This window comes from Rhinolophus ferrumequinum (genome assembly GCF_004115265.2).
Source record: "Rhinolophus ferrumequinum isolate MPI-CBG mRhiFer1 chromosome 15 unlocalized genomic scaffold, mRhiFer1_v1.p scaffold_54_arrow_ctg1_1, whole genome shotgun sequence".
NCBI classification, from domain to species: domain Eukaryota; kingdom Metazoa; phylum Chordata; class Mammalia; order Chiroptera; family Rhinolophidae; genus Rhinolophus; species Rhinolophus ferrumequinum.
In genome coordinates this window covers 9,054,788-9,081,468 of record NW_022680357.1, presented here as the reverse complement: position 1 = coordinate 9,081,468, position 26,681 = coordinate 9,054,788, and the positions used below count along the sequence as shown (strand labels likewise).

Below are 26,681 nucleotides of genomic sequence, written 5' to 3'. Positions count from 1 at the left end.
CTGACTCCGTAAGTTGTCCTAGGATGTAAGACCTTCCTGGAGGCAATGCCAGGGAGTTGAGAATGCAGAAATAGCATGGGGCCCCAAAATCCTTTTTTGTTTTTTAAGCTCAAACATTTATTCCGTGCCAAACTCTGCACTAAACACTTTATATCCCTCACTCCATTTGCTCTTGCCAAAACACCAACGAGATGTGGCATTTTTTCAATTCTGCAGATGTGGAAACTAGGCTCAGAGTGGTTAACTAACTTGCCTGATTTCCCCCAGTAAATAAGTATCAGAGTCAAGGCTGGAACTTAAGATGCCTGTCTCCAGAGCACGTTATAAGTGTCATGCCTCTTGCCTCTGGTCAGGACGGTTCCAAAAGGGGCGACATTCTATTTACTCCTTCCAGGAAGGACTGTTTGGGTCCTAGGTCGGCCTCCATTCTATCCAACCTAGGCTCCCTCCTCATCTGAAAGGGGCTCTTCACAGTATGTGGACACCCAGCTCTGTCCCTCACCTCCCAGTAGTCAACCCTTGGCCGGCCCTCAGGGACCAGGAGGAGTCCCTACACAGGACCTATATGCAGATGGAAGGCTCTTTGGACAAGGAATTCTGGAATCCTGGATCCCCAGAGGGTAGAGGGCAGGATGGGAGCCCCACAGTTTTAATGACAGTGTGGGTGACAGATGGGATCCCTATGTGTTTCATTGGGAACCACGTGGGTGCTTTGCATGGAAATCTGCCCCTGCCAGGAAAAGTGTCTCATGGCTTGAGGGGGTCACCTGGGTTCTTCCCTCCCAGTGCCTCCCCCCAGAGTAGGAGCAACCAGAAAACAGGAAGTCCCTCCCCACTTCTCACCCCACAGTCTAGACTCCATGGGACAGGAAGAGGTTTCATATCCATCCAGTACCTCCAGCAACTCCGCTGGAGGCTGCTTTTCGTACCCACTTAACAGATGAAAAAACTGAAGGTCAGAAATTAAGTACCTGGCACAGGGCTGCCAGCTAGAAAGTCATTCTGATCTCACACTGAGTTAGCAACTGCCTGGCCCTGTGGCAATCATCTCTGAATCCACTCAACCATCTTTCAGTGAGAAAGACAGATTCCAAGAGATGTGGTGACACCCAAGCTCACAACAGCATGGCCAGGACCCCCTACCCCACCCCATCCCATTCATCTAGGTGCCTCGAGCCACATGGGGGGAGGGAGTTGGCTGGGGGAGAGCAAGGTAGGTCATACCTGACATAGGGGAGTCATTAACTTTGCTCCATGATTTTCTTGTGACACTTTAAGAGAGGGCACAGGATATCAGAGGCCCCACTTTATCCCCTTTGGGTCACATGGTCCCCGGATTGGTGGGGGAAAGCAGAACTTGGGGTGAGGATTGGAATCAGCCCCCAACTCAGCAACTCCTCCTTCCTGAGGGTACTGCCATCAGCCTGTCCCTGGCCTCTCCCAGCCCGCCTACCTGAATGGAGGGACCCTCACCCTGGGGATGGTTTCATCTTGGTACCCTGGAGGTCCTTTGTTCCAGCAACAGTATCCAGGCAGCGTCAGGTTCCAAGCTCTGAGTGGCCAGTCACTTGTCTCCAGGCGTCCTCACTGTGGCCTGGTTGCCTGCAGTCAGGCACTGCTGGGCCTGGCTCAGGTGGCACAGCCACTGTGCTGTGTGTCCTCACAATGACCAGAGGGGTTGGGCTTCTCAGGTGCCCAGCTGGAGGACCATTCTCTGCAGAAGGGGGTGGGGCCTCCCCGGTGCCCACCTTGAGGACCTCTGAAGATGGCCCTTCCCTTGTCCAGTGACACACGTGGTGTGTGGGTGGAATGGAATCTTGCCCCATGGTTCAGACAGAGGGCAGCATGGGAGAATTGATCTGGAGCCTTAAAGACGGGAATCGGATTAGAGCTAGCGATTCCGCTTGGAGGAATTTATCCTGCTGTATGCAAAGGTCTCGCTGTGAGGATGTTCACGTCCTCTTATTTAGAAAGGCAGGTAGGTATATGCACATATGTACCCTCATGTCTCTATGTACATGCATATATATGTATACACAAGAGTCTATACATGTACAGATGTGCAAACACACATACATATGTACCACAGGTATATGCACACATTTCTGTGTGTGTATATGTGACAATTCCAGCTGCCTCTCCTGCTGGTTTAGCCGTGTGACTTTGGGCAAGATCTTCACTTTCAGTAACCCTCCATCCCCTGGCTTACTCATTTGTAAGATGGGAATAATATCCACCTTAGAGAGTTGTTATGAGAGCAAATGACATGATCCAGGCAATGGGTTCGGCCAGGTACAGCAAATGAAGCCAGCACTGTCACTGTGCAGTGATTAGTGGCCTGAATAGCCCAGAAGAGATGCTCCCAATTGCAAAGGGCTGCCTCTGTGCCCAGGCTGACTCAGTGCTTTCCCTGGGGTCACAGCCAGGATTTGTGTGAACAAAGGCATGCAGGAAGGTCTGTGCACTTGACCAGTACATGATATGGCTTCTCATGATGCTGCAAAATATGGGGAAGGTCTGGGACAGCCCGCTGGTCTATCAGGCTGCCAGAAACCAAAGTTATGGCCAGTCTGTGGGGAAGCAGTGGATTTGGTGATGTTTAGCAGAGTTACAGATATGGTATTCTTTCTAGAAATCCATCCCAAAGATAGACTAGCAAAAATATCAAATGATGTAGGCACAGGCTATTCAAGACAGCAGCAAAACTGAAAGAAAATAGTACTAGAAGGGAACTGAGAATATCAGGAATGAAGAAAGAGCAATAGCAATGATAAACATCTGGATGAATATCATAGACTGTTCTCCTCTTGAGTTCTTTAAAATGTTTGATTTTTGATAGCAAAAATTACAACATTGCCTAAAGTGGTTTTTAAAGTATATCCATGTAATATATATGACAACTATAATATAAATAGAAGAGGATAATATAGTGATAAGTTTTCTCTGTTGTACTTTAAGTAGTAAAATATTGACCTTGAGTTGTCTATAAAAAAAAAAAAAGACAGCAGCAAAAGACTAGACATAACACACATGTCTATCCATTTAGCTACTCTGCAGCTATGGAAAATACAGGGAGGGAGGGGAGTGAGGAAGGGAGAGAGATAGGGGGAAGGCCGACGAAGGAAGGAACGAAAATGATAAAAGGCGGTCAGCCTGGTGGCTCAGGTGGTTGCAGGCTGTGCTCCTAATGGAAGAAGGGGGGAAAAAAAGACCAAAAGACAAAAATCTCCATATATTACTATGGTGTTGTCTCTCTAGGACATATTGTTAAGAAAAACAGACAAATATATTTCACTACTTTCTGTGTAAGGACACAGGGAGGGAGCTATATAATTTCCAAGAGGAAATAAAGGAAAGATTAATGAAAAACAAACAAAAAATGAAAGCGGTTGCTGTTGGAGGAGACGGGTGAAAGCCCTCTCTAAATATACTTTGCTTTATCAGCTTGACTTTGGAACCATATCATTATTTTTACTAATTAAAAAGGAAGCACGTAAAACAGAAAAAAGCAATACCCCAAAAAGGGAAAGCAACTGAAAACAAACAAATGTGTTTGTATATGTCGTGCGGGGCGGCAGGTGGGGTCTCTGGACCCACTCCCCACATAAGAATGCAGGACATGGTGAGGCCAAAAAGGAACACCCATGGAGCCATAGGTAGGGGAGTCATACTACTATATTCTCGCGGGCGGCACTATACTCTCACTGGAGGCTGGATCCACAACTGTCCGCAACCCACCATCGTAACTGCAATCCACGCTTGCCAGCTCAGCCACAATCTTCTTTCTAGCCCCCATTTCCTGCTAGCGTAACCACAGCAGTTATATTCGTGGCCAATGGCTCACCGGTTACAGCTGACGGCCAACTGGCCACAGCTGATGGCCATTTGATCACAGTCGACAGCCATTTACTGCCTGAGCCAGCACCTGTCTATGTGAGGCCGAGAGCCTGGAAACTGCTTTTTGGGGCTCTGTCCCCACAGTATATGAAGATTTTTTTGACACGGGACACAAAGCACAAGACATGAAAGAAAAACTTGAAACATGACTTCCTTCAAGCTGAGAGTACTCAGTCTTTAAAAGACACCGCAGATAAAATAAATGGTATGACACAGGCTGGAAGAAAATACCTGCAATCTGTATGTGTGCCAAAGCACAGGTATCCAGAATATAAAAGAACTCCTTCAACTCAATCATAGTTATTTTTAAAATGCAATATTGAAAGTGAGCAAAAGACCTGAACAGACACTTCATGAAATAGCCATGAAATAGCCACTGATGGCTCAGTGTCACTAGCCATCTAGGAAATCAATTAAAAGTCAGAGGTACCACTGGTTAAATTGTAAAAAAACAGACAATCTCAAGTGTGGACAAGCATATGGAACAACTACCACCTCACACACTGCTGGTGTGAGTGTGAAACGGTGCATCACTTTGGAAAACTGGCAATGTCTTATAAAGGCAAACATACACTCACCTGTGACCAGCAATTCCACTCCCAGATTTTTACCTATGAGGAATAAAAACATTTGTCCAGAAGAAGACCCCTATGAGAAAATTCATAACAGCCAAACTTTAGCAACAAAACAAATATTTGTCAACAAGTAAGGGGATAAACAAATTGTGTACATTCATACCAAGAATTACTGCACAGCAATAAAAGGAATCGACTACTGCTGTACTCAGCAAGATGAATACATCTCAAAAAAATAATTTTGAGCAAAAGAAACCTGACCTAAAAGAGCACATCTTTTATGGTTCTATTTATTGGAAGTTCTCACACAGGCCACACTGTGAGGTGTGGTGAAAGCGAAGGTACCATCTGCAAAGGGATAGAATCAGCATGCAGGCGGGTGTGCCTGGCATAGCAAGTGCCACTGACATCATGGGCACCAAGATTAGAGCCACAATCGTTTTTCAGCTGATGGGGGGAAAAAGCATCTTGAGGAAGCCCTTTCTGAATTCCCAAAAAGGTGTTGTCTTCCTGGAAAAAAGAAACACCTGGATCCAGCAGTACCCCTCACTCATCTGACCTGCTGACCTCCTCTCTCTCCAACTCCTTACCAGTACCCATGGCATCCACACCCCCATAAGTGCTGGTGTCTGAAAGCTGATGCCTACTGAATTCCCCCAGCGCCTGGCATGGAGGAGGTACTCACTAAATATAGTTTGTATGTGCGAATGAATGAACGAGTGAATGAGTGAACGAACACAGGAATGAATGAATGAATGAATGCTGCATTCATCACAGCCTACCCCATTTGGCTTAAAAACGGGCTATCACACCCCAGGACCCAGGGTCCTTGCCTTGTTGAGACTTGAGGTTACACATCTTGGGATATGGTCCGGAACTGCCTCCTTCTCCGGAGATTTTTGAGAACCACCGCGCGCCCAACAAAGGGTTGGGATCCTGACTGCGCGTCTGAATGGGTCGTTCTGAGTGTGAATGAATGAGGGAGTTGACTGGCTATGCATGCGCTCGGGCGCCGACATCCCGGTCATGGCCACCAGGGGGCAGCACCAGGCTGCGCAAGTCAGCCTAGCCTCCTGCCTCTGGGCTCTGCTGGGCTGAGAGGTCCCCATCCTGGTCAGGGTCCTGGGGAGCAGGGTCGCCCCTGCCATCCTCCCTTTAGGATTAGTCTAGTGCCCTTACTCTGCCCTGGGGTTGAGGACCCTTGTCCCACACCGTCTCCCTCAGGCCAATCTGAAAGAGGTGAGGAGTCATAAGAGGGCTTGAGGTTAGCCCACGGCCACTCAGCAGGGCTGTGGGGGAGCCAGGTTTGACCCCAGTCCCTCTGCACCCAGACACAGGGGCCTTTGGGGGAGCCATGAGCCTTGGCTGGGCTCTTCCTGGGCCTCTTCTGTGAGGATCAGTTCTCTACGAGGCTCAGGGCTCCTGGAGGACTGTTTTGTTATTTGTTTTTGACCTTTGTGTCCCCAAAGTAAGGTCTGGTATAGAGGAGGAGGAAGATGATTAAAGTGTGAACTCTGTCACTACCAGCTGTGTGACCCCAGGCAGGTGTCTTCACCTCTCTGAGCCTCAGTTTCCTCCTCTGCAAAATGGGTCTAATACGAAAATTCAGTAAGGCAGTTTTACCTTGCTGGCTGATCCTTCACTCATGCCTCCATTCTATTCGTTCCATCTTGCCCTCGGGCCTTTGCACTTGCTGTTTGTGTGCTTGGAATACTCTTTCCCAAGATACCCCATGGTTCACTTCATCGTCCAACTCTGCGCTCACATGCCCTTCCTCATGAAGGGCTGCTGTAGACCCCTTGGCAAGAGGAGCCAGCCACACTCTACTATATCACCTGGTTCAATTTTGACAAGTTACCTCTATCTGGAAGTAACTGGTTCATGTATGAGTTTACTTGGCCATTGTCTATTGCCCTTAAAACATCAGCTCCATAAGGACAAGGTCCTCGTTGATTTTGTTCACAGCTCTCTCCCCAGTACCCAGCACAATACCTGGGACATAGTAGATGCTCAGTAACGATTTGTTGTATGAACGATGAATGAAAGAATGAAACGCTTAGCTCTGTGCCTGGCACATAGAAAGCTTGCAGCAAGTTAGCAGTTAATAAGAATAATCATGACAATGATAAATAAGCAGTCACAAAAGCCAGGGCAGGGGGTAGGCCATCGCAGGAAAGGAACAAGCCTGGAGTTTTGGCAGCTGAGGGTCCTGGGAAGCCCCCTTGTTCCTCTTGTTCCTTGTTCCTGTGTGACCCTGGGTACTTGACTCACCCTTTCTGGGCTATGCTTTCTTCTCAAACAATAAGGAAGACTCTGAAGCCTGGGCTGCTTAGGGAAAAATGAGATGGGACATTTTCTTCCGTCCTGCTCTTCCTGTCTCCCAGGGAGGAGATGAGATAAGAAGGACGAAATCCAGAGGAATGACTTGTAACTGTAATCATTGTGCAAGTGTCTTGGGAGCAGAGTGGGTTGTCGAGGGGCCTGGGGGTGGGGGCTGGGCTTTCTCCAGAGCCCTCCTTTCCTTCTCCCCCTGCCTCATGTGCATGGGGAGACTGGCGCCCTGGAGCTCTGGGCAGGGACCTGCTGGGTCATACTGGGATGTCCCCTAACCTCTCTGGGCGGACTTTCCAGCTCTGCCAATCACCCTGTCTGCTTTCTCTTCCTCCCAGCTTGTGGTGAGCTGGGAGTGAGAGGTGTCTGAGGCGTGTGGGCTGCTGTAGGCACCCCTACCCCAGGCTCCCCTGTTTACTCGGGAAGAGAGAGTGAAGGCGAATTTTCATTCCTTGGGCACCAATGGAGTCCCTCCGAGATGGAGGAGGGTGGGTGGCAGGGTCACCTCTTCTCTGGCAGCTGTCATCTATCCCGTCCTCGGAACTCTTGGACAGTCCCCTACCCGCTTGCCTGGGAGAGGAGGGGGTCCTATTTCTAGACTGAGAAAGCTCTTGGGACCTGGAGTTTGTGGGGGGAACCCAGGAAGCGGTGCGATGGGAGAGTGTGTGGTTGTGCATATTGCTATCTGCGTGTGTTTGCATGGGGGTATGTGTGTTTGGGAGATGGTGGTGGTGTGTGTGTCCACGAATATCTCAACTGCATGGGGTGTTTGCACGTGACACAGATTTGTATGTGGAGGTATGTGTGTGTGGCCATGCCTGTTGAGTGGGCTGTGTGTCTGACTGTGTCCATGTGGGAGGGCTGTGCAAAGGGATATCTGGGTGTGGGGTGTGCTCACACAGTGGACTCCTGGGTCCATCTTCTCCCCCCTTCAGCCAGTCACTCTTGGACCTCACCCTGAGCAGGTTCCAGCTTCAAGAGCTGCCCAGAGGGATCAGTCCAGGTGGAGGACAGAGGGCAGGACACCCCCTCCACTAGCCTCCCCACTGGGCCCACAGTAGAGTTTTTAGTTCCTTCTCAAATGTAGGATCTTCCAGTGCCATTTTGCATGAGGGAAACTGAGTCATCCACCAGGCCCCTCAACCTCGACAAGCCCCTCTCCATCCCACAACACGGCTGCAGCCCTTATTTCTTCAACATGTTATTTATTGAGCGCACCTATTACGTGTCAGACATAGGAAACCAAGCAAGGCAGATGAGGTGCCTACCCTGGGAGCTCACATTTTAGTGGGGGAAGCAGATGCCAGACATGGTCATATGGAAAAAAGGGTGAAATGACAATGATGGGGGATGGGACAGACTGATGGGGGGTACCACCTTTGGTTCAGGGTCAGCAGACGGGACCCTCATTGGATGTGTAATGACCAGAAAGAGGCATTCTGGGAAGATGTGGGGGAAGAGTTCCCCCAGATCTGGACACTGGCAGTCCAGTCACCTGCCACCTGACCCTTGAGCCTGCACACCTAGCTCAACATAGCTGGATGAGGCCCCCCTCCTTACCCTACTCGCCAAAATCACTCCAGAAGATGTACAGTGGGCTTCTCAAAATGGTGAAAGAATTAGCAGGGAACAGGAAATGCTGCAGAATACTTGTCTGACCTTGGTAGCAGGGCAAAACCCCCAGAAGTGCGGTAGTGCTTCGTCTACACATGTATAGGGTGGGGTGCTGGAAGCTGTTTATATGTGGGTGATTCTTCCTTAAACAAGACTGCCCAGCATTTCAGCACCTCCATAACTACGGCCTTTGGTTTACCGTGCCAGGGGTGCCCCCCGAATCAGTTGGATGACCCTTAAGGCCCTACTACATTCCCAAAATGCCCTCTTGGGGGCAGTAGTACCTCTTTGGGCTGGAGGGAAGATGAGAGATGGCCTTGGATTATGCTGATCCACGGCTTGGAATGCTCTTCTCACCTCTGTCAAGACTCTGCTCAGGCATTTCCTGCAGAAACCTCTCCTGGAAGCCTGGGGGCAGGACCAAAGAAGAACGTCACTCCAGTTCCCCATTCAGCATTTCTGTGTATTTGGAGAAGATGAGGAAAGGGGCCCTGTAAGAAATGGCTTCACGCACATATTCATTTTGTCCATTTGTGTATTCAGTCATTGATTCAAGAATGCTTATAAAGACTCTGTGCAGGGCTGGGCACTGGACGTAGGAACTGAGTCCAGTGGACAATATTCTGTGTTCCCAGAGTTACGGTCCACTCGGGAGACCGAATATTAACTGGTAGACAAAACAATGACAGGGTTAGATGAGAACTCTAAGGGCAGCCCAGAGAGTGGAGAGGCTCCTCTAGACAATGGTGTTGAGACTTGAGAGATAAGAAACTCTTTTGCCTCTCCCTACTAAATGAACATACTGATGTGTGATGGCTGGAGCTCCAGCAGCTGTTTTGGCCCATAAGGCAACCTCGAGGCTAGAAGCCAAACATTAAAGGGTGTTGGAGCAAGAATATAGGAGACACCAAAGTCTTTGAGGACTATAGATCTGCTGTATCAACCCTAGACATATCAACCCCAGCCTTCTTTTACATGACAGAGATATAAACCTCCAACATGCATAAGCTTCCTATTGGAGTTTTCTTATATTCAGTTAAATCAAATCAGGTGTTACAGCAGAAGAGTTGGGATTTTATTTACAGAGCAATAAGGAGTTACTGAAGGGTTTTGAGCAGGGGAGAGACATGGTGACAAAGATTCTCTCCTTGACCAAACTTTCGTCAGGCTCCGAGCCCTCTGCTTGACTAGACTTAACCTTGGGCTCCTGTCTTTGTCCTTGGAGAGTCCAGTTTTAGCAAGAAATCTGTCAAGTTGGTTTTGCCAGAATCCCTCAATATCCGACAACTCTTGATATCTGACCAAATTCCTTCTCTCTCCGCAACCCCCAGGTGATGTCTGATCATCCTGGCATGGCTTCTGCAAGACTCCTACGAGGCCAATTTAGCCAGAATCGCCTCAACCGATGTTTCCTCCTAGTGACACCTCCCTATCCTGCTCCTGAGCTATGAATTCCCACTTTTCCTTGTTGTATTTGGAGGTGAGTGCAATTTCTCTCCCTTACTGCAAAGCCGCACTGCAGTGTTCCCCGTACCTATCACGATAGTCCCAAATAAAGTCTGTCTTACCATTTTAACAAGTGTCATGAGTAATTTTTTTCTTTCACAATGATTGGATTTTGAAAGAGCTCATTCTGGCTGCTGTACAGAAAATTGGAGCGTGGGCATGGAATGAGGGGGAGGCAGAAGGGACGGGTGGAGGCTGCGGCTCCTGAGACATGGTGGGAAGAAATGGGGACAGGTAGGTTGACGGCAGTTACACTTTGGAGGAAGGAGGCTCCATTTCATCCCTGCTTTAAGCCCTTATCTGGCCGCCATCCCTCTTCAAGGTGAAGCTCCCTATTTGAGACCCATACATTTAGCCCATTCCGACAATTGTCATCTTATCCCACACCCTGTCTCACTTCTGGGCCTTTGCACATGCCCTGTGTCAACTCTCTTGGGAATGTCCTTTCCTTTGTTTAACTTCTGATTTTCTGGAGATCTCAGGTCAATCAGCACTTTCCAGAGAAACCTTTCCTGGCTTCTCCAGCACCATGACTATCCCTGCTGTGGGTCCAGCGGGATTTTATACCACTGTGTGATTAGTGGTTGAACATCAGCCTCCTCTATTAGGCTGTAACACTTCCAGGTGCAGGGCCAGCATGGGGTTTGTTTAGTCCAGGGCTTGGAATACGTATTTGTGCAATTTGGCTGCTGGGTCCTTATTGGGTAGAAAATTTAGCCCAGATCTCTTCATTAGCTGTTGGCTCAAAGTCTTGCCACTTGGCTAGTGCCATCAGATGGGGCCAAGAGGACGGGCTGATGTCACTGGCTGCAGGAGGCTTAAGCCATGGCAATTTGGAGAGAACTCCTCCCTGAGACCAGTCTTGTCTGATGGGCCTGAAGGTGGGACAGTCACTGAGCCTTGGAGGCTTATCCAGGCCACCACATGACATCTTGGTTATCTGTTATCGGTTATGGGCCTGTCTGCCACTTCACCAGGCTGTGACTCCTCTGGGGTGGGTACTGGGTGGGCACTTATTATTTCTGGGTGCGGAGTGACCAACACAGAGCCTGGCATGGACGACACACCCAGTAAATGACTGCAAACCAGAACTGCACCCAACTCGGGTGTGAAATTCTGAAAGGCTTCATTCAGTTAGTTGAGAAGGACTTTTGGAAGGTGGGGGAAGGAAGGCAAAGGGACAGCCTTAGCGTCTTTCAGCTGCTATAACAAAAACCATAGACAGGGCAGCTTAAACAACAGAAATGTATTTTTCACAGTTCTGGAGGCTAAGAAGTCCAAGATCAAGGTGATGGCCAATTCGGTTCCCAGTGGAAGGCCCTCTTCCTGCCTTGCAGACAGGTGTCTTCTCACTGTGTCCTCAGTGGTCTCTGTGTGCTTGTGTGTGTGGCCGTGGGGTGGGGTGGGGGGTGGGATGGGGAGTGAGGGTGAGGGAGAGAGAGGCAGAGTGAGTGGCAGGCAGAGCTGGTGGGCTTGCGCAGAGACCCCAGTACCACCCCTACCCCTGGTCCCTGTGATCCTAGGACAGTTACAGGATATCTCCTTTCTCTCCCACCTTTCAATTACTAACCTGAGTCTGGGTCCAGGGCTGTACTCTGTTCAGGGGCTGCTCCAGACTTGCTGTGATGGGGTGGGGTGGAGGGTTAGGGGGAGGAAAGCTCACCTCTCCCTGTGCCTCAGTTTCCTTTCGTGTAAAATGAGAGCAACATCTTTTATCTCCAGAGACAGAGGACTCAAGGAAGGAATGGAAATTAAGAATAAAATGAAACAAAAAAAACCAAACGGTAAAAGAGAATGAAATCAACAACTTTCCCTCGTTTGTTTTTTTCTTTTTTTGAATTTTCTTGTTTTCCTTTCCTCCCCTCGGTTCTTTGCTTGTTTCCTTCCCTTCTGCCTTTCTCTTCATTCTTTCCTGTCATTCCTTGATCTCTTTCTGCTAAAACGGAGGTGCCCATATGGATTTTGGGGCAAAGGTAAGGTGGGGGCTAAACCCAAGTCGGGGAAAGGGGGGCGGTTAGGGGAGGGACCTGCACCGGCGCGAAGACCAGATTCTCCGACTTTTCAGGGGTGCTTTCTGCAGCGCAGGCGGTCACTGATCGCCACCCCCGCGCGGGGTGAGAGGCCGTGTTCCCCCAGGCCCTACGTCCCGCCATCCTGCCAGTCCCGGGCGTGGACACAAAGGTCCCACCCCGCTGCTCCCGCCCGCGGCTCACCAGCGGCTCCCCTGCAGGCCCGGCTTCTGGCCCGCGCGGCCCCATTGGCTGGGAGCTCCTGGGGACGTACCAGGGGCGGGGCCTCAGCGGGCCCTCCCCGCGGACCACGCCCCCTCCCCAGTTTCTCCCGCAGTCGGAGCACAGCAGCTGGCGGAGCGGAGCCGGTCGCCAGGTGAGGACCATCTCCCGGGCACTCAGGAGGGGTGTGGCGGGGTGTCCCCGCTGCGAGACCCGCGAAGCACCGGTATGGGATCTCGGCCTCTTCTGCGCCGCTGCCCCTATTCAACCCCTGGGTGCAGGGTCTTCCAGCTCGCCGGCAGGGGGCTCCGGGCTGGGTCTCTCTAGGCCCCTGGGACAAGTCCCGGCCGCGCTGAGAGGCCCGTTTGGGGAGAGCGAGTTACTGTTCTCTAAGGGTGTGGCAGCAGCTGGAGGCAGTGGGAGCGGATGTCGGGTAGCACTTCCCGCCTGTTTCTGCGTGCTCCGAAGCTCCCCACTCACGCTTTATCCCCTCCACTCGCTTTCGCCGGTGAGCCGGAGCGTGGATGGGGTGACTCGCGGTGCGGGGGTGCCTCTCGGGGAGGTGGAGCCAGGCCCGCCGCGCCAGCTGTGGGTTCGGCGGCTGGACCTCGGCCAGGCCCGGCGAGGGAGGTGGGGGAGCGGGCCTGGCGCCGCGCGATTGGCCGCCTCTGCGGGAGGAGGAGCCGCTGGACGCTCGCCCAGGGTGTTTGCGCGGGGATGGGAGGCCCCCGGGCGGAGCCGAAAACTTCGCGCGCCTTCAGCCTCCCTCCCCTCCGGCTTCGCTGGCGGCCAGTTTGGAGGCCGGAAATGCACTGTTTTTTTCGAATTTTAAAGAGGAAGGAAGCCCCTGGCCCACAATGCCTTTCTGGGATGGGAGTGGAGGTGTGTATTGGGGTGGAGGGAGCGCAAGTAAGCCCATTCCAGGCAGGGCCTCCGTCTTCCTAGGCGGGGGTGTCTCACTGCAAAATAGGAGGCCTCGGAGCCTCAGTTTACCCTTCTGTAGACTGTATAACTTTTCCTATTGTAAAGCGCTGTGTGAGAATAAAAGGAGATGGCTAACCTAGTGTGGGGCGGAAGGGTAGTGACTTACATGGTTTAGTTGCTCTTTTGATATTTCTCAGTCTCTTCGCTTCCAGTCTTGCCCCTCCAATCCGTTCTCCAGGAGGAACTCGTAAAAACAGTCGGTTCAAATCAAACCCCCCCGGCTTAAAATCGTCCACTGTTGTTCCCATTGTCGTCTAAGTGCCAAAATTCTTACCAGAGCTTTCTCTTCTCTTCCACCGCCATCTTTCCCGCCTCTCTCTGCCACCTGCCCTCCCTCCCACTGGGCCTTTGCCCGTGCAGGTCCCTCTACCGAGAATGACTTGCCGCCTCCGGAAGTGATCCTACCCCCTCTGCCGGGCCAGGGCCCTCTCCAACTCCCCCTGCTCCCCTATTCCCTGGGGTCCTCGATGACCTCGGCTTTTCAGTGTTGGACTGTGTGGGGACAGAGCCCCAGAAAGCAGTTTCCAGGCTCTCGGCCTCATGTGGAAAGGTGCTGGCTCAGGTAGTAGATGGCTGTCAGCTGTAACCGTTGAGCCATTGGCCACTAATATAACTGCCGCGGCTACGGAGGGAAGTCGAGGAGAGAGGAGGAGACTGAAGGAGAGGGGAGGAGAGCCGGTCGGTTGGCAGCAAAGTGGACAGCAGGTCGCACGTCGTGTGAATCCAGCCTCCAGTGAGACTATAGTGGTATGACTCCCCTACCTGTGGCTCCGTGGGTGTTCCTTTTTGGCCTCGCCACATCCTGCATTCTTGTGTGGGGAGTGGGACCAGAGACCCCGCAGGCCGCCCCACACGACACATGGCCCAGAGAGCAGGGTCCCCCGAGCAGGGTCCCCCGCACGACAGACTGTCTGTCCCCACTCCCAACTGACTCCCCCAGCCCTTCAAGAGCAAAAACAGGGTCTCAGAGCCAGGCTTGGATTAGGTACTGGGAGTCGGAATGGGCTGATATGGGTCCAGCTTGGGCCATGGCTTGTGACAGGACCGGTTTTTCTTTGTCCTGCCAAGTGGCAAAGTCAGGGGATTTGGTTTATGTCCTATCAGCAGGGACAGGAATGGGACGGATGATTCTGGATGGCACGGTGCCTGAGAGTTCTACCACAAGCTTATTGACCCAGCCCACTGTAGTTGTCCCCGTCCGGTCTGGTCTGTCTGCACAGTGTCCCTTGGGCTGAGGCATGGTGAGAGCTGCACCATTACTGTCTCGTTTGACAGGTGAGGAAGCTGAGGTGTTGAGCTGTGAGGTCACTTGCGGGGCTCACCGAGGGAGTCAAACATGTCTGCTGCCAGGTCCCAGGAAACCAAGGGGAGGATGGAATACCCAAGTGCCTGAAGTAGGGGTGCAGGGGGAGCAGAGTCGGCTTCTAGTTACCAACAGTGGCTTGGGCTCGCCCAGGAAGTGCTCTAAGGACTGAGCGGGGGCAGCACAGGGTCCCTGGTGGTTGAGGTGCTGGGTGATCAACTCTCCATGGGGCAGGGTGGGGTGCTAATGGGGGGGGGGTCAGGTGGCAGTGCCAGAGGGCCTGCTTCTGCTTCCTGGCATGCTGGTTCTGGGGTTTCCGGCCTCTTCCCAGCACTTGGGGAGCCTGATGGGGTGCAAGCAGTTCCGGCTGGGTTTAGCCATTCTCAGCCATGATCCCCCCTCTCCCCACCCAGTTTGTGTTCGTATTTCTCTCTGAGGGGCTGCTCAGGCTTGGTGCTTGCTTGCAGGCCACACCCTGCATCCCTCTCCTTGACTCTCCTGGCTGGACTCTTCCTTTGCCCCTTTCTGTGACTCCCTGCACCCCACTGCTCCCTTTCCCCACCTTCACTCCCTTTATCCTGCCCTCCACCCCTTCCCTCCCCTGGATCCAGGCTCTCTACCCTACCACGGAGAGGGAGAGGAATGTGGCTGGAGAGGTCTGTCCAAGGCCTGTCTGCCTGGGCTTCATTGTGGACCTCTCTGCGGGGACCCCTCTGTCCTGCCTCAGCTGACCTGCCCTGCCTCTTGGCTTTCCTGCCCTTAGTTCTGCTAGGCTGGGACTCAGCTGAGCTGGAGGCCAGGAGGGGCGGGGAAGGGAAAGGTGGGAGGGTGTCTCTGCCTCAGTTTACAGACCAGGAGCCTGACTCATCTTAGAGCCCCCACCCCCCAGTTTCCCTTTCACCCTCTTACACTGGCTGACAGGTGGCCAAGCCTGTCAATCCTCACTGCTCTGTGTGCTGCTCTGTGTTCAGTGCTCTAGCGGGCATTAGAAATGCAGACTCTCGAGCCTCACCCCCCACCCCTTCAAAATCAAAATCAGTATTTTATCACCATCCCCAGAGATTCCTGGGCAGATTAAAGTGTGAGAAGAGCTGGCTTAAATCTGTCTATGCAGGCTGATCCACATCAGATGAATCTAGTTAATGTGCGTAAACGCCTACACAGAGTCAGTAGACAGTAACCCTCACTGCCCCCTGCCCCCACGACTGGTTCTCCAGTGCCCTGTCCCCTTCCCTTTGTGTAGGCTAGGAGTCATCCTGGCCTGCCAGCAGTGGACTGGCCCTAGGGCTGGGAGGTGTCTGAATGTCATGCCCAGCCCTGGCCTTCCCTAGCCGGAAACCCATGAAAGTCTCAAGGCACCCCCACTTTTCAGAGTGGGGAGCTTGGAAATAAAAAATAGGCTTGGACGGGGGCCGGCCCGGTGGCTCAGGCGGTTAGAGCTCCATGCTCCTAACTCCGAAGGCTGCCGGTTTGATTCCCACATGGGCCAGTGGGCTCTCAACCACAAGGTTGCCGGTTCAATCCCGCAACGGCAACTGGACCTGGAGCTGAGCTGTGCCCTCCACAACTAAGACTGAAAGGACAATAACTTGAAGCTGAACGGCACCCTCCACAACTAAGATGGAAAGGACAACAACTTGACTTGGAAAAAAGTCCTGGAAGTACACACTGTTCCCCAATAAAGTCCTTTTCCCCTTCCCCAATAAAAAATCTTTAAAAAAAAAAATAGGCTTGGAGCGTTCTAGCTTTGAAGAGAACCTTAAAGGCTCCCAACTTGAACCTAGCGTTTGTTCTCTCCATCTTCCTGCCCTCGTGGATCTGAATACTGTCTGGAATGGAGCCTTGTGAAATGAACTGCAAACTCCCTCTCACTAAAGTGTAAATGACTGGCAGCACTGCCAAGGATCCCCTCCCTGGAGTAAGCACCTGGCTTCTTGGCTCAAGGCAGGTGCCTCCTTGATGTGGTTGGTCGCTTTGAGTCAGTGAGGGCAGGAGGGGGGTTAACAGGGGCTCTGCAGGATTGGGTCTTCAGTCCCCAGATATGTGGGTGGGCCTTGGAGGGGTCAGGAAGGCTGGATCCCAGTGCTGAGGACCCACTTGGCCTGTGGAAAATTCCCAGCTATTTTGGGCTGAAGCCCCCCTTCTTCACCCTTTCGCAGGATAAAGGCCCTGCTGACACACCCCTCCCTGGGGGCAGGCAGGGTGAGAGTTGCTTCCTGGCGCCCCCCCCAGGGCCTGGGTTCTCCTCCCCTGGCTGGGTACTCTACAGAACCTAGGGGTGCTGACGGGGGAAGGGGGAGCAAGGCCAGCTGCTCACCTGGGACCACCAGCTTTAAAAATGCAGCCCCTCATCCATACTCCCCTCCCCTGCTTGCTTTTTCTCCATAGCTTTTCCACTGTTGGACATACCGTCTGTTTTGCTGGGCAGGTCACTTGATACTTTGTGCCTCAGTTTTCCCATCAGTGAAATGGGGATGAAATGAGCTGAGAGTGTGAAGTACTGAGAATAGTGTATGGCCCCAATCCGCTGCTCTTGTTGTCCTGGCTGTTGTAGGTTCCCCTCTCCCTGCCCATAAGCTCCTTGAGGGTAGGAATTTTGCTGTCCTGGGTTCTGTTTCCTGTGCATAGTGGATGGCACAGTAACTCTTAGTTGAATAGGAGGCAATATTCTTTAAGGTCCTCTGGGGCTACTGCAGGCACCCAGCGTGCTTGGGGGCAGGGTGCAGCCCCACCTGGCCCACTGGTGTGCACACACGGGCAGTGACAAGCCTGGTCCACAAGCCCATGCATGTGTTCACGTGTGTGCATGTGGTCAGAGGCACAGGTGGCTTTCCAGAGCCATGTGTGTATACACACGTGTATACATAACACCACACATGTGCAAACACAACCCGTATAGTCATGTGCACACAGACACAACCACACACATATACACCCCTGTGCACAGACACACAAACACATGCACACACAGCACAGCAGTTACGACTTGCCTTGGGCATGACATTTGGCCCATCCCAGGTCTGGCCTCAAGTTTCTTGCCAGCCTGAGCTTCAGGCACCTGTTTGCAAACTTCTCCCAGATGTAGGGAGTTGAGTAGTTCAGGGGGGCTAGTCATGGAGGGTGGGCCCTGCCTCCTCCAGGATGCTCCAAGGTCACCCCTGGTGTTGCTGGGAGAACAGCTCCCTGTTGGAAGCCCAGACTATGCCAGTGGGTGGGGCTGGGACTGCTGAACAACTCCCACCCCCATCTGTGTGTGTGTTGAGGGGCTCACACAGATGGGCCCCAGAGATGGCTCCTGGGTGACTGGCTGTCCCCTCCCCCAGCTGCTTTCCTTACAGCTGGACTTTGCCCTGTGCCTCCCCTACACAAAAGCCATTCACTCCCCCTCCCCCTTCCCGTCTCCCTCCCCTTGCCAGGCCCATTGCTGGTTGGGGCGGGCTGGCCTTTGGCCCTGCCGGCTCCAGGCTGCTGCAGCTGCTCTCCAGCTCAGACAGGCTATGAGAGGGGGGCAGGTTGGTGGTGCAGACTCCTGGGTCTCCCAGGCCAGCACCTCCCTTCTCTCCCCCAGTCACTCGTGCTTTCAGTGCCTCAGGTTCTCCCACTGCCAGGCGAGCATGACTGTGGCCACCTCCTGCTGAACTGTGCAAGGTGCTGAGTACACTGAGTGCACAGGGAACGCCAGTGGGGACATCGGGTTCTGATGCTGGTTAAGGAGTCTTGGGGTCATTCCCTGGACGGTGTCCAAAACCCTGCTCTGTGGCAGCCCTCGTGCTGAGCACTAGAGACATAGAGGAACCCCATGCTGCCTTGAGATTGCTCACTCCGACGGGCTTCTAATGGCATCTCTCAGGGATTGAGTGTTTTGGAGGAGTCAAGGGGGCTGGGGTAAAGAGAGAAGGGAGGCCCCAATTTCGGCCTGCTTCATTAACCCAGGGGGAGATGGGCATGGCAAGGGGCATGGGGACAGACAGATAGATAGATGGGTATGAAGAAAGGAAGACGTGTGATAGTGGTGATGCCCCGTGTTTCCTCAGCTGGCCCTGCCCTCCTTGCCACCACCTTGTCACTCACCTCTTCCATCCCCGGCACCACCAGTCTCCTTGCTGGCCTCCATCACACCCGGGCCCTTATCAACCTCAGGGCCTTTGCACAGGCTTTTCTCAATACCTGGAAGAGCCTCCTTCTGGTTTACAAATGGTCGACTTTCTTATTGTTCAGGGCCCAGCTTGTATCCTCATTAGGGAAACACCCCCACCCTGTTACTTTTTATCTCCTTCTGTGTATTTCTTTTTTGTTTTTTTTTTAAAGATTTTATTGGGGAGGGGGAACAAGGACTTTTATTGCGGGAACAGGGTGTCCTTCCAGGATTTTTTCCAAGTCAAGTTGTTGTCCTTTTAATCGTAGTTGTGGAGGGCGTAGTTCAGCTTCAGGTCCAGTTGCCATTATTGCAGAGGGCACAGCCCATCATCCCTTGCGGGAGTCGAACCGGCAACCTTGTGATTGAGAGCCCACTGGCCCATGTGGGAATCGAACCAGCAGCCTTTGGCGTTAGGAGCACGGAGCTCCAACCACCTGAGCCACCAGGCCGGCCCTGTATATTTCTTATGAACCCTTTTGGCAATCTGTAATAATCTTGTTCGTATATTTATTGACCTGTTTATTCTCTGGCTCCAAATTCAGCCGAGTGTTTCAAGTTCCATGAAAAGGGACGCACCAGGCACAAATTTGTTGAATGACTTTATGATAACAGTTATGCAACAATCATAGCTGACAGTGCTCACTTGTTATGGGCAGATGGTGTGCCAAGTGCTCAGTGTGTATTATTTCATTTCAACTTTGTGAGGATGGCGTGAAGTCAGGACTGTTATCATCTCCATTTTCCAGATATGGAAACCAAGGTCCAGAGAGGTTAAGCAACTTTCCCAAGATCACACAGCTGGCAAGTGGTGGGATTTGAATATCGGATGTGCCTGACTCCAGAGGAAATTATGGGTAGAAGTGGGGAGGGCAGTTCCCCACCTCACCCTGGTGTCACTAGGCCATTGTGGTTCTACCTGCTGTCTTGGGAGGCCTGGGTAGCGCCCTCCTTTCTCCAGCCCCCTTCCCAGAACCCCATGTGTTGGAACATTCCAGGACTCTATGACCTGTGCTGGTAGGTCATGCTGGAGCCCTGACCCCCAGCAGAGCAGCCGGAGCCTTTTTGAGGTGGGGCCTCCCTGGACTGGCCGTCCTCTCTGGCCGTGGCTGCAGCTGAGAGAAGGGTCAGGAGGTAGGGTAGCTGTGTCACGTCCTCCGGAAGGCTATCCAGCCCTCTCCCTTCCTAGCCAGATAGAACTGAGACCTGACACGGGAGTGCGAGGGGGAGAGGTTTTGTCCTTTGCCTGGGGAAGAATCAGGCTTTGCTCTTGGGTGGTTTGGGTTGGGGGCAGAGGGGACATTGCTATGTGATATAGATTGAAAAGTCAGTGCCCTGGGGCCACAGAGTTACTGTAAATGAGGGAAGCAAGGTGGTGAGCTGGGGTTTCAGGCTTGTCAGAGCTGCTAGTTTGTTTTCATGAGTAGCTGGAAACCTGGATGTTGAGGCAAACTCCTGGGATTAAGATAGCTCACGTTTTAAATGTGAAAACCCCCGTGTGAGCCACGTAAAGCCCATCCGGGTTGCTTCTGTCCCCCCTCGCTGTGTGAGTGTGGCTGAGGTCTGAGGTCAGGCCCCTCCACCTCACCTCGAGTCCCTGTCACCAGCCCTGAGCAGGTGCTGAGTGATGCCCACCGAGTTGCCCCCACTTGCAGGTGGGGAAATTGATCCCGGAGAGAGAAAAGGACTTAGCCAAGACCTTCTGGCTCTTGGGCTTTGCTCTTTCCTCTTGACCTTGAGCCGAGGCTGTGTTAGAGCAGGCACCTTCACAGTCACACACTGGGTGTTCGTTGGGCCCAGTGGCCATGTCCTGCTCTTGGCAAAACTGCCAGAGAGGCAGCCTCTGGAGTCTCCAGCCGGCTCTGACCACACCCACCCTTGATGCATGTTGGTGGGTGGGTCACAGAGGAAATTCGATATAGTAGCCAGTGACCCGGGTGGGGTGCAAATTCACTTGGAGCCCCAGGATCTGAGTGAGGGGACTGGTGGAGATGCTGCCTTTGAAATGCCCTGTCTCTTTGGGTCCTTCAGGCTCGCCCACCAGGCCTCCCTTCTGGATGCAGGCTTGTGACAGCCCCTGGGGATCCGAACTTGGGGTCTGAGCCTCTCTTTGGTTTGTGTCCCAGAGATTCCTGGAGAGACACTGTGTGCTGTTCCCTTTTTTTTTTGCCTCCCCCGCCCCCATAGTGTCTGGCTGTTAGCAGGGGTCAGGAAATGAATGGTGAGTAGCTGGAGTCCTGATCTAGGTAGTTGGTACACAAACACCTACCTCCCTGCTCCATTCCACCCCTCCCACCCTTTCACAAGGATTTACTAAGTGCCCCCAGGTCTGTGCTGGGCATTGAGGACATACAGGGGACCAGCGGCGTCCTTGTTATGGGGACAAGCTGGCATTTCCACGCACAGCTGGGATAGGAGGCGGCCCAGGGCCACTGCAGAGCCCAGGGGAACACTGACCTAGCAGGGCAAGCCAGCACGTTTGCGGAGACGTGACTGTGACCTGCACACGGAGTCAGCTGGCCTCTGCGTTCCACAGCCAGCAAGACGAATGAGGCTCAGGTGGCAGGCTCTCTGATGGGTGGGGATGCATCTGGGGGCCGTTCCTGCAAGGGGTGACCCCTGAGAACCCTGTCTCTTTCTAGGTCAGCCATGTCATCTGAACCTCCTCCACCACCACAGCCTCCCACCCACCAGGCTTCGGTCGGGCTACTGGACACCCAACGTGCCCGTGATCGTTCACCATCCCCTCTCCGGGGCAATGTGGTCCCCAGCCCACTGCCCACCCGCCGGACGAGGACCTTCTCTGCGTGAGTCTCAGGCTGGTCGGGGGAGGCTTCTTGAAACAGGTCTCCTGCCCGAGGCCAGAGAGTCACTGCATCTCTGGCCATCTCTGTGCCTCAATGTCCCTGCTGTCAAATGTGGATACTTGGGGTTGGGGTAAGAGTGAGGGACGGGGAAGGTGCCTTGTGAACTCTGGGGACTGCACCAAGCCCACTCGAGCCTGCCACGAGCTGGGGGCGAGGGATGGAGGTCACAACAGGTGGGAAATTGCTGGCGTCTTAAATTATTGGGCTTTAACCACACAGAAGCCTTTTTGCCTGTGAGACCTTGACTTCCTCAGCTGAAAAATGGGTACAGTAGCCGGGGGGCCAACATCCTGCAGAGGCCACACACGGTGCCTGGCAGATGCGGACCTCAGGCTGAATGGAGGCTGCTGCTGCTGTTAATAATTTGTCGTCAGAGATGCTCAGAGAGCTTTTAGTCTAAATTTCTCCTTTCAGACGGGGAAACTGAGGCCCGAGAAAATTTGCCAAGGTCATCCAGAGAGTAACTCTTACTGGGTTGTGTGTGAATAGCTCCGAGTTGTGCAGTGCACAACCTGTGCAGCTATGCATGGGGGCCCCGGCCAGGACTCCCTGGGCACAGCTGTGGGCAGGGCCTGAGAGGAGCTCGGTGTGCCCCAGGAGAGTGGGTGGCTGTCCTGGAGGGCTGCTGGGGGCCTCTCACACTTTCCCCCTCCATCAGGACGGTGAGGGCCTCACAGGGCCCTGTCTACAAAGGAGTCTGCAGATGCTTCTGTCGATCCAAGGGCCACGGCTTCATCACCCCGGCTGATGGCGGCCCTGATATCTTTCTGCACATCTCCGAGTGAGTCAGCAGCTGGTCTGGGGTTGGGGGGCCACTGTCTTTGCTCCTCAGTGTGTGTGATTATGATGGTGCTGGGCACCAGGATGTGAGGCCAGGCCTGTGCGATTGTTCTGGGCTGGGTTGTGAGACTGTACTTGGTGGTGGTGGTGTGTCAGGTGGTGTGTTGGATGCTGCAGGTGACAACGGTCTGCGTGTGTGTGCACATGTGTGTGCGTGTATGACGGTCAAGAACCACTAGGGTGAGGCTGAGTGCCTGTGCATCTGGTGGATGGGACGGGGGTGCCCCAGTGAATCGGGGGAGCTGTGTTTGACCTTGAGGCAGTTTCCTGCCCTACTTTGGGGGAAGCGGCCTGGTGAAGCTGGGGGCTGCCCGGCCCCTCTGCTCCAGGAAGGAAGTTTGGAGCTGTACCCTTTCTCCGGCCACTTGTTCACTGATGTCCTTCGTTCCTGAGTGTCTGGAAGCCCTTGGAGGGCCCAGGCTGGGGCCCACACATCCTCGGACGGGGCTGGAGAATGTGCTGCAGCCAGTGCTTCACTTCCCATCTTCTCGGTAGCCTTCAGATATTTTGACCAGATATACCTGGTCTGGCACCCTCACTTATACCCCATCCTTTGGCCTCAGCACCCCCTGATCTTTTATTTCAGTCTATAAGGACATCCTGCCCTGCACAGCACACCTGGCATTATATAGAAAGTACACTTTTGAAAATAGGGTCCTGTTGCATATGTCTGCCGTGATGGGAGAGTTACCCTTTCTTTTACACCCTCCCACTCCCACCCACATCGGGTCTTAAATAGGTCCCCTGTACAGCAGAGACCTGAGGAAGACGCTAAAGCAATGCATTTTATCTATGTATGAACACATATGTGGATGTGTGTAAATGTATTTCCATATTACCTCTTTCCAGAAAGGATTTGTAGTGGCTACAAGGATACACACGGCACCATGACAAAAATAAGTTAGTGAGGAAAACGGGGGTGGGAGGCAAGTATGATGGAGATGCTGAGATGCCTGGTTCCACTGTTAGCAGTGGCTGCACAATGATTCCTGAGCTTCCTGGTGGCCAAGTCAAAAAGGGAAGCCTCGTTTGCTATGCAATTCTTCCATCAAGACAAAGCAGTTTCCAGGGGAGCTGGCTGGCCTTGGCCTTCAGGATCTGAAGGGGGATTCCTGGGGTCTCATCAAGCGGGTGTCAAGACGGGTCCCTCACCATCATGGGTGGGATGGTGACTCATGTCCTGTGTGAAGTAAGGGGATCTTCCCAGAGGTGGTCCCAAGGGAGAGAACCCTTCCTGGAACTAACTGTAAGCACAAAAGGGTCTTTCTCGAAGGCTTACTGGGTTTCTGGGGAACTGAAGAGCAGGCGCAGCCTGGTTCCTGGGATCCTCGGACCCGGGTGGGTGTGCTGTGGGCGCTCAGTAAAACTTGCCCCGCCATGTCTCTACTCCTATGTGACCGCCTTTTTTCTCTCTGGCTCAGACTGGCTCTCCCTGCTCTTCTCTCCACCAGGCCCATGGCACCCACGTTTAATGTAGTGTGAGCACCCCTAGATGGCTGAACTCTGTCTCAGCATCAGAGGTTCTAGGGAAGCAGCCGATTGGGTCAGGGGCTTCTCAGCCACAACCACAGGCTGGGGCAGTGTGGTGGCTCCCTCCGATGGCAGGGCAGCAGGGGCCGTTCCTCTGAAAGGGGTGACCCTCTGATCAGGAGGGGCTGCTGTCCTGGGAGTGGCATGACATGGGGCGTTTCTGAGTGCTCTGTCCCCCCCTGCAGTGTGGAAGGCGAGTATGTCCCAGTGGAAGGCGACGAGGTCACCTACAAGATGTGCTCCATCCCGCCCAAGAACGAGAAGCTACAGGCCGTGGAGGTGGTCATCACCCACCTGGCGCCGGGCACCAAGCATGAGACCTGGTCTGGCCACGTCGTCAGCTCCTAGGAGAGGCCAGCAGCACCCCTTCTCCTGGGTTTGAGGGAAACTCTGGGGGGAGGAGGAGGCAGGACCAGCCTGGAGATGACATTCTCCCACCAGAGATACGAGACACCTCTCAGGGGGAGCATGGTCCCTCTCGTGTCCTGGAGGGAGGAGTGGGGGCTGGCAGGGATGCTCTCGGTCACCAGCCCAACAGCCTCACTACCTGCAAACTATTAAAAGCATTGACAAAGGGGTGGCCCCTGGCTGGTGGCTGAGTAGAGGGTCCAACTCCAGTCCAGGGGGTGGGTCAGGCGGTATTCTCCAGCTCAGAGTCCCTTGTCCCCATACCCCTGGAGTTGGAGGCTCAAAATCCCACCGGGGGGCGGGGGGTGGTGGTGTGTGTGACATGGACCGTGTGTGTGTCCTGGCATGAATTCCCACCCAGGAACCCCTTTCTTGGGTCTTTCCTTGGCCCTGGGCAGAGCAGGCTTTCCTGATTCTTGGCTTGGTTGGTTCCAAGGAAGCTGGCTTCAGGGGGTAGGGGCTGGGGAGAGCAGGGGTCTTAGGTGCCGTTGCAGCTGTGCTCCGAGCTGAATTCTAACCCTTAGAAGCCTGGTCTTTTCCGTCTGTTTTCAAGTCGAGTGATCATGGCTCAGCAGCCATTTCCTATCCCGTCATTTAGGCATTGCAGGGTAGTGTGGAAGAAGGGAGTATGGAGAGGGGAGGGTGTTTGTTTAAAAACAGATCTTTCTTCTGATCCATCCAGAAAATAGTAGGTAGCTTGCTTCCTGACAGCCTGGTAAAGTTAAACGTTGAAGGAGAAATGCACGTTTGGTGAACAGGTTTTCTTGAAAACAGGAGTGAAGAAATGCTTAGGATTTCTTTTTTTTAAATAACTAAAGCTCTCACCCAGAGCCAGCTCTGTTTGTACCTTGCTGCCAACATTGTGAACCTTTGTAGATAAATGCTTAGGATTTTATTTGCTGTGGTTTGGTTGGGCTTTACTTGTGATTTAAAAATAGAAATAGCTGGGTAATGTGTTTTGAAATATGTGGTTTATATGTAGAATCCATTCGTCAACGCGTGGAACCAAACCCTTTACAGCTGGCTTTTGGGCAGAGAAGGATGTTCCAGACAAAAGACAGAGGGAATTGGATGCAGAGAACAGTACCAGCCTTAGCAGGTGTCTTCATTCTGGGGACGAGTCTGTCTTTCAGCCTGGGCACTGCATCTCAATCTGGGGACGGCTTCATTGGAAGCGGGTGGAAGGCTGGAACTATTGTGCCGATGACTGGTTTAAAACAGGCAAATAAGTGTGTTGATGATGTGTGTGCAGTGAAGTGAGTTGATCTGCTTTTTCATGGCCTGTCTTACCCCGTGGAGGGTCTTCCACCTCCTGCTTCTGCCTTCTGTTGGGTCCAAGGTAGCCTTTCCCCCTCCGGCCTTGGATGTTCACCAGGTGGCCCCTGAAGGCCTGCTGGGTACAGGCCACGCTTGCAGAGCCACTTCTGCCAAGAGCCTGCGTCTTCACTCTGCTTCTTCCAGGTGTGCTGACCTTGAAGCAAGGCCTGGCCTGGGTGTGACCCCACCAGGCTCTGCCCGCCAGCGGGTGGGGAGTTGGATCTGCTGTTGAGAGGTGTGACCTCTGGGTCCTCTCACTAGGTAGAATCCTTTGTAAGCGGCTTTTGCAGTCCTTCCTGGGTGCCCATATCTCCTTCAGTTGATTATTCCAGACCTGCAGGATGTTAGAGCTGGAAAGGACACCCTCCTTACTCAGTTTACAGAAACTCCTTAAGCTCTGGGAGGACCTGTGGTGTTGGTGACCGAGCTGGGAGTAGCACCCAGGATTCCTAAATCTAGGTCTTTCCTCTCACTGAACACCTTCCGCTCAATAAAGTTTGTTTTGTGCAAGGCTGTGTGTGAGTAAGCTTTTCCTTTAAGCCAGCAGATAAGGGCGTCTCCCCAAACCAGGCTGACTCAGTCCTTTGCGGCCGAGTGGTTTTGCAGGGTAAGAAAATAGGATTGTCCCTTTTTCCTGAATCATCATCCTCAACATAGGAAAGCTCAGCCGTAGAATGTGGCTTCGTGACAACAGAAAATGCCTGTCACTTGTGGAGGCGTGCCCTGTTGATGCATTTACACTTTGTGCGAGGATGAGCCCTGAGAACAAGGCAATCCAGACGGTGGGAAGTTCAGAGCAGGAGACGGATGGAAGCCCAGGTTCTTGGTTTCCAGGAGGGTAGGGGGTGGGACGTGCAGAGGGCTGGGCTGCTCTGGGAGGTACTTTGTGTCAGGCTGGTCCCTTCCCGGCCACTGTTTCTTAAGGGAGGTAGGTAATGATTTTGGTGGTACACAGGCAAACATGTTTATTGTAAGAATACATTGATTTTCAAAGCGTATTAGGAACAATTAGAACCAGCCCACTGAACCTGTTCATGCAGAGGCCACCGTGGGCGGAATTTAGCTCAAAACCATGAGATTTGTGGACGTGTGACACTGATGGTTACACAGGTGGCATGAAGTAGGGCTGGGCAAAAACTGCAG

General features: G+C 53.0%; 1 protein-coding gene across 2 annotated transcripts; it reads left to right on the top strand.

Annotated features, from left to right (window-relative positions):
• The first annotated feature begins 12,166 nt into the window (after positions 1 to 12,166).
• Positions 12,167 to 26,051, top strand: CARHSP1 (calcium regulated heat stable protein 1). Of its 2 annotated transcripts, none has more exons than XM_033101890.1 (4): positions 12,167 to 12,308; positions 21,219 to 21,383; positions 22,102 to 22,224; positions 23,999 to 26,051. In XM_033101890.1, exons 2-4 carry the CDS (start codon positions 21,226 to 21,228, stop codon positions 24,159 to 24,161), a joined length of 444 nt encoding a protein of 147 aa, XP_032957781.1. In that variant the 5' UTR covers positions 12,167 to 12,308; positions 21,219 to 21,225; the 3' UTR covers positions 24,162 to 26,051. The 2 variants fall into 2 exon arrangements, with proteins under 2 accessions (XP_032957781.1, XP_032957780.1); XM_033101889.1 differs by having other exon boundaries at positions 12,255 to 12,380.
• The last annotated feature ends 630 nt before the right edge of the window (positions 26,052 to 26,681 follow it).

Bases quoted from the DNA above. Each gene is read 5' to 3' on its own strand.
- CARHSP1 (XM_033101890.1), top strand. From the start codon at position 21,226: ATGTCATCTGAACCTCCTCCACCACCACAGCCTCCCACCCACCAGGCT. The intron at 21,384-22,101 runs GTGAGTCTCAGG...CCCCTCCATCAG, and splicing joins CGGACGAGGACCTTCTCTGC to GACGGTGAGGGCCTCACAGG. The intron at 22,225-23,998 runs GTGAGTCAGCAG...CCCCCCCTGCAG, and splicing joins ATCTTTCTGCACATCTCCGA to TGTGGAAGGCGAGTATGTCC.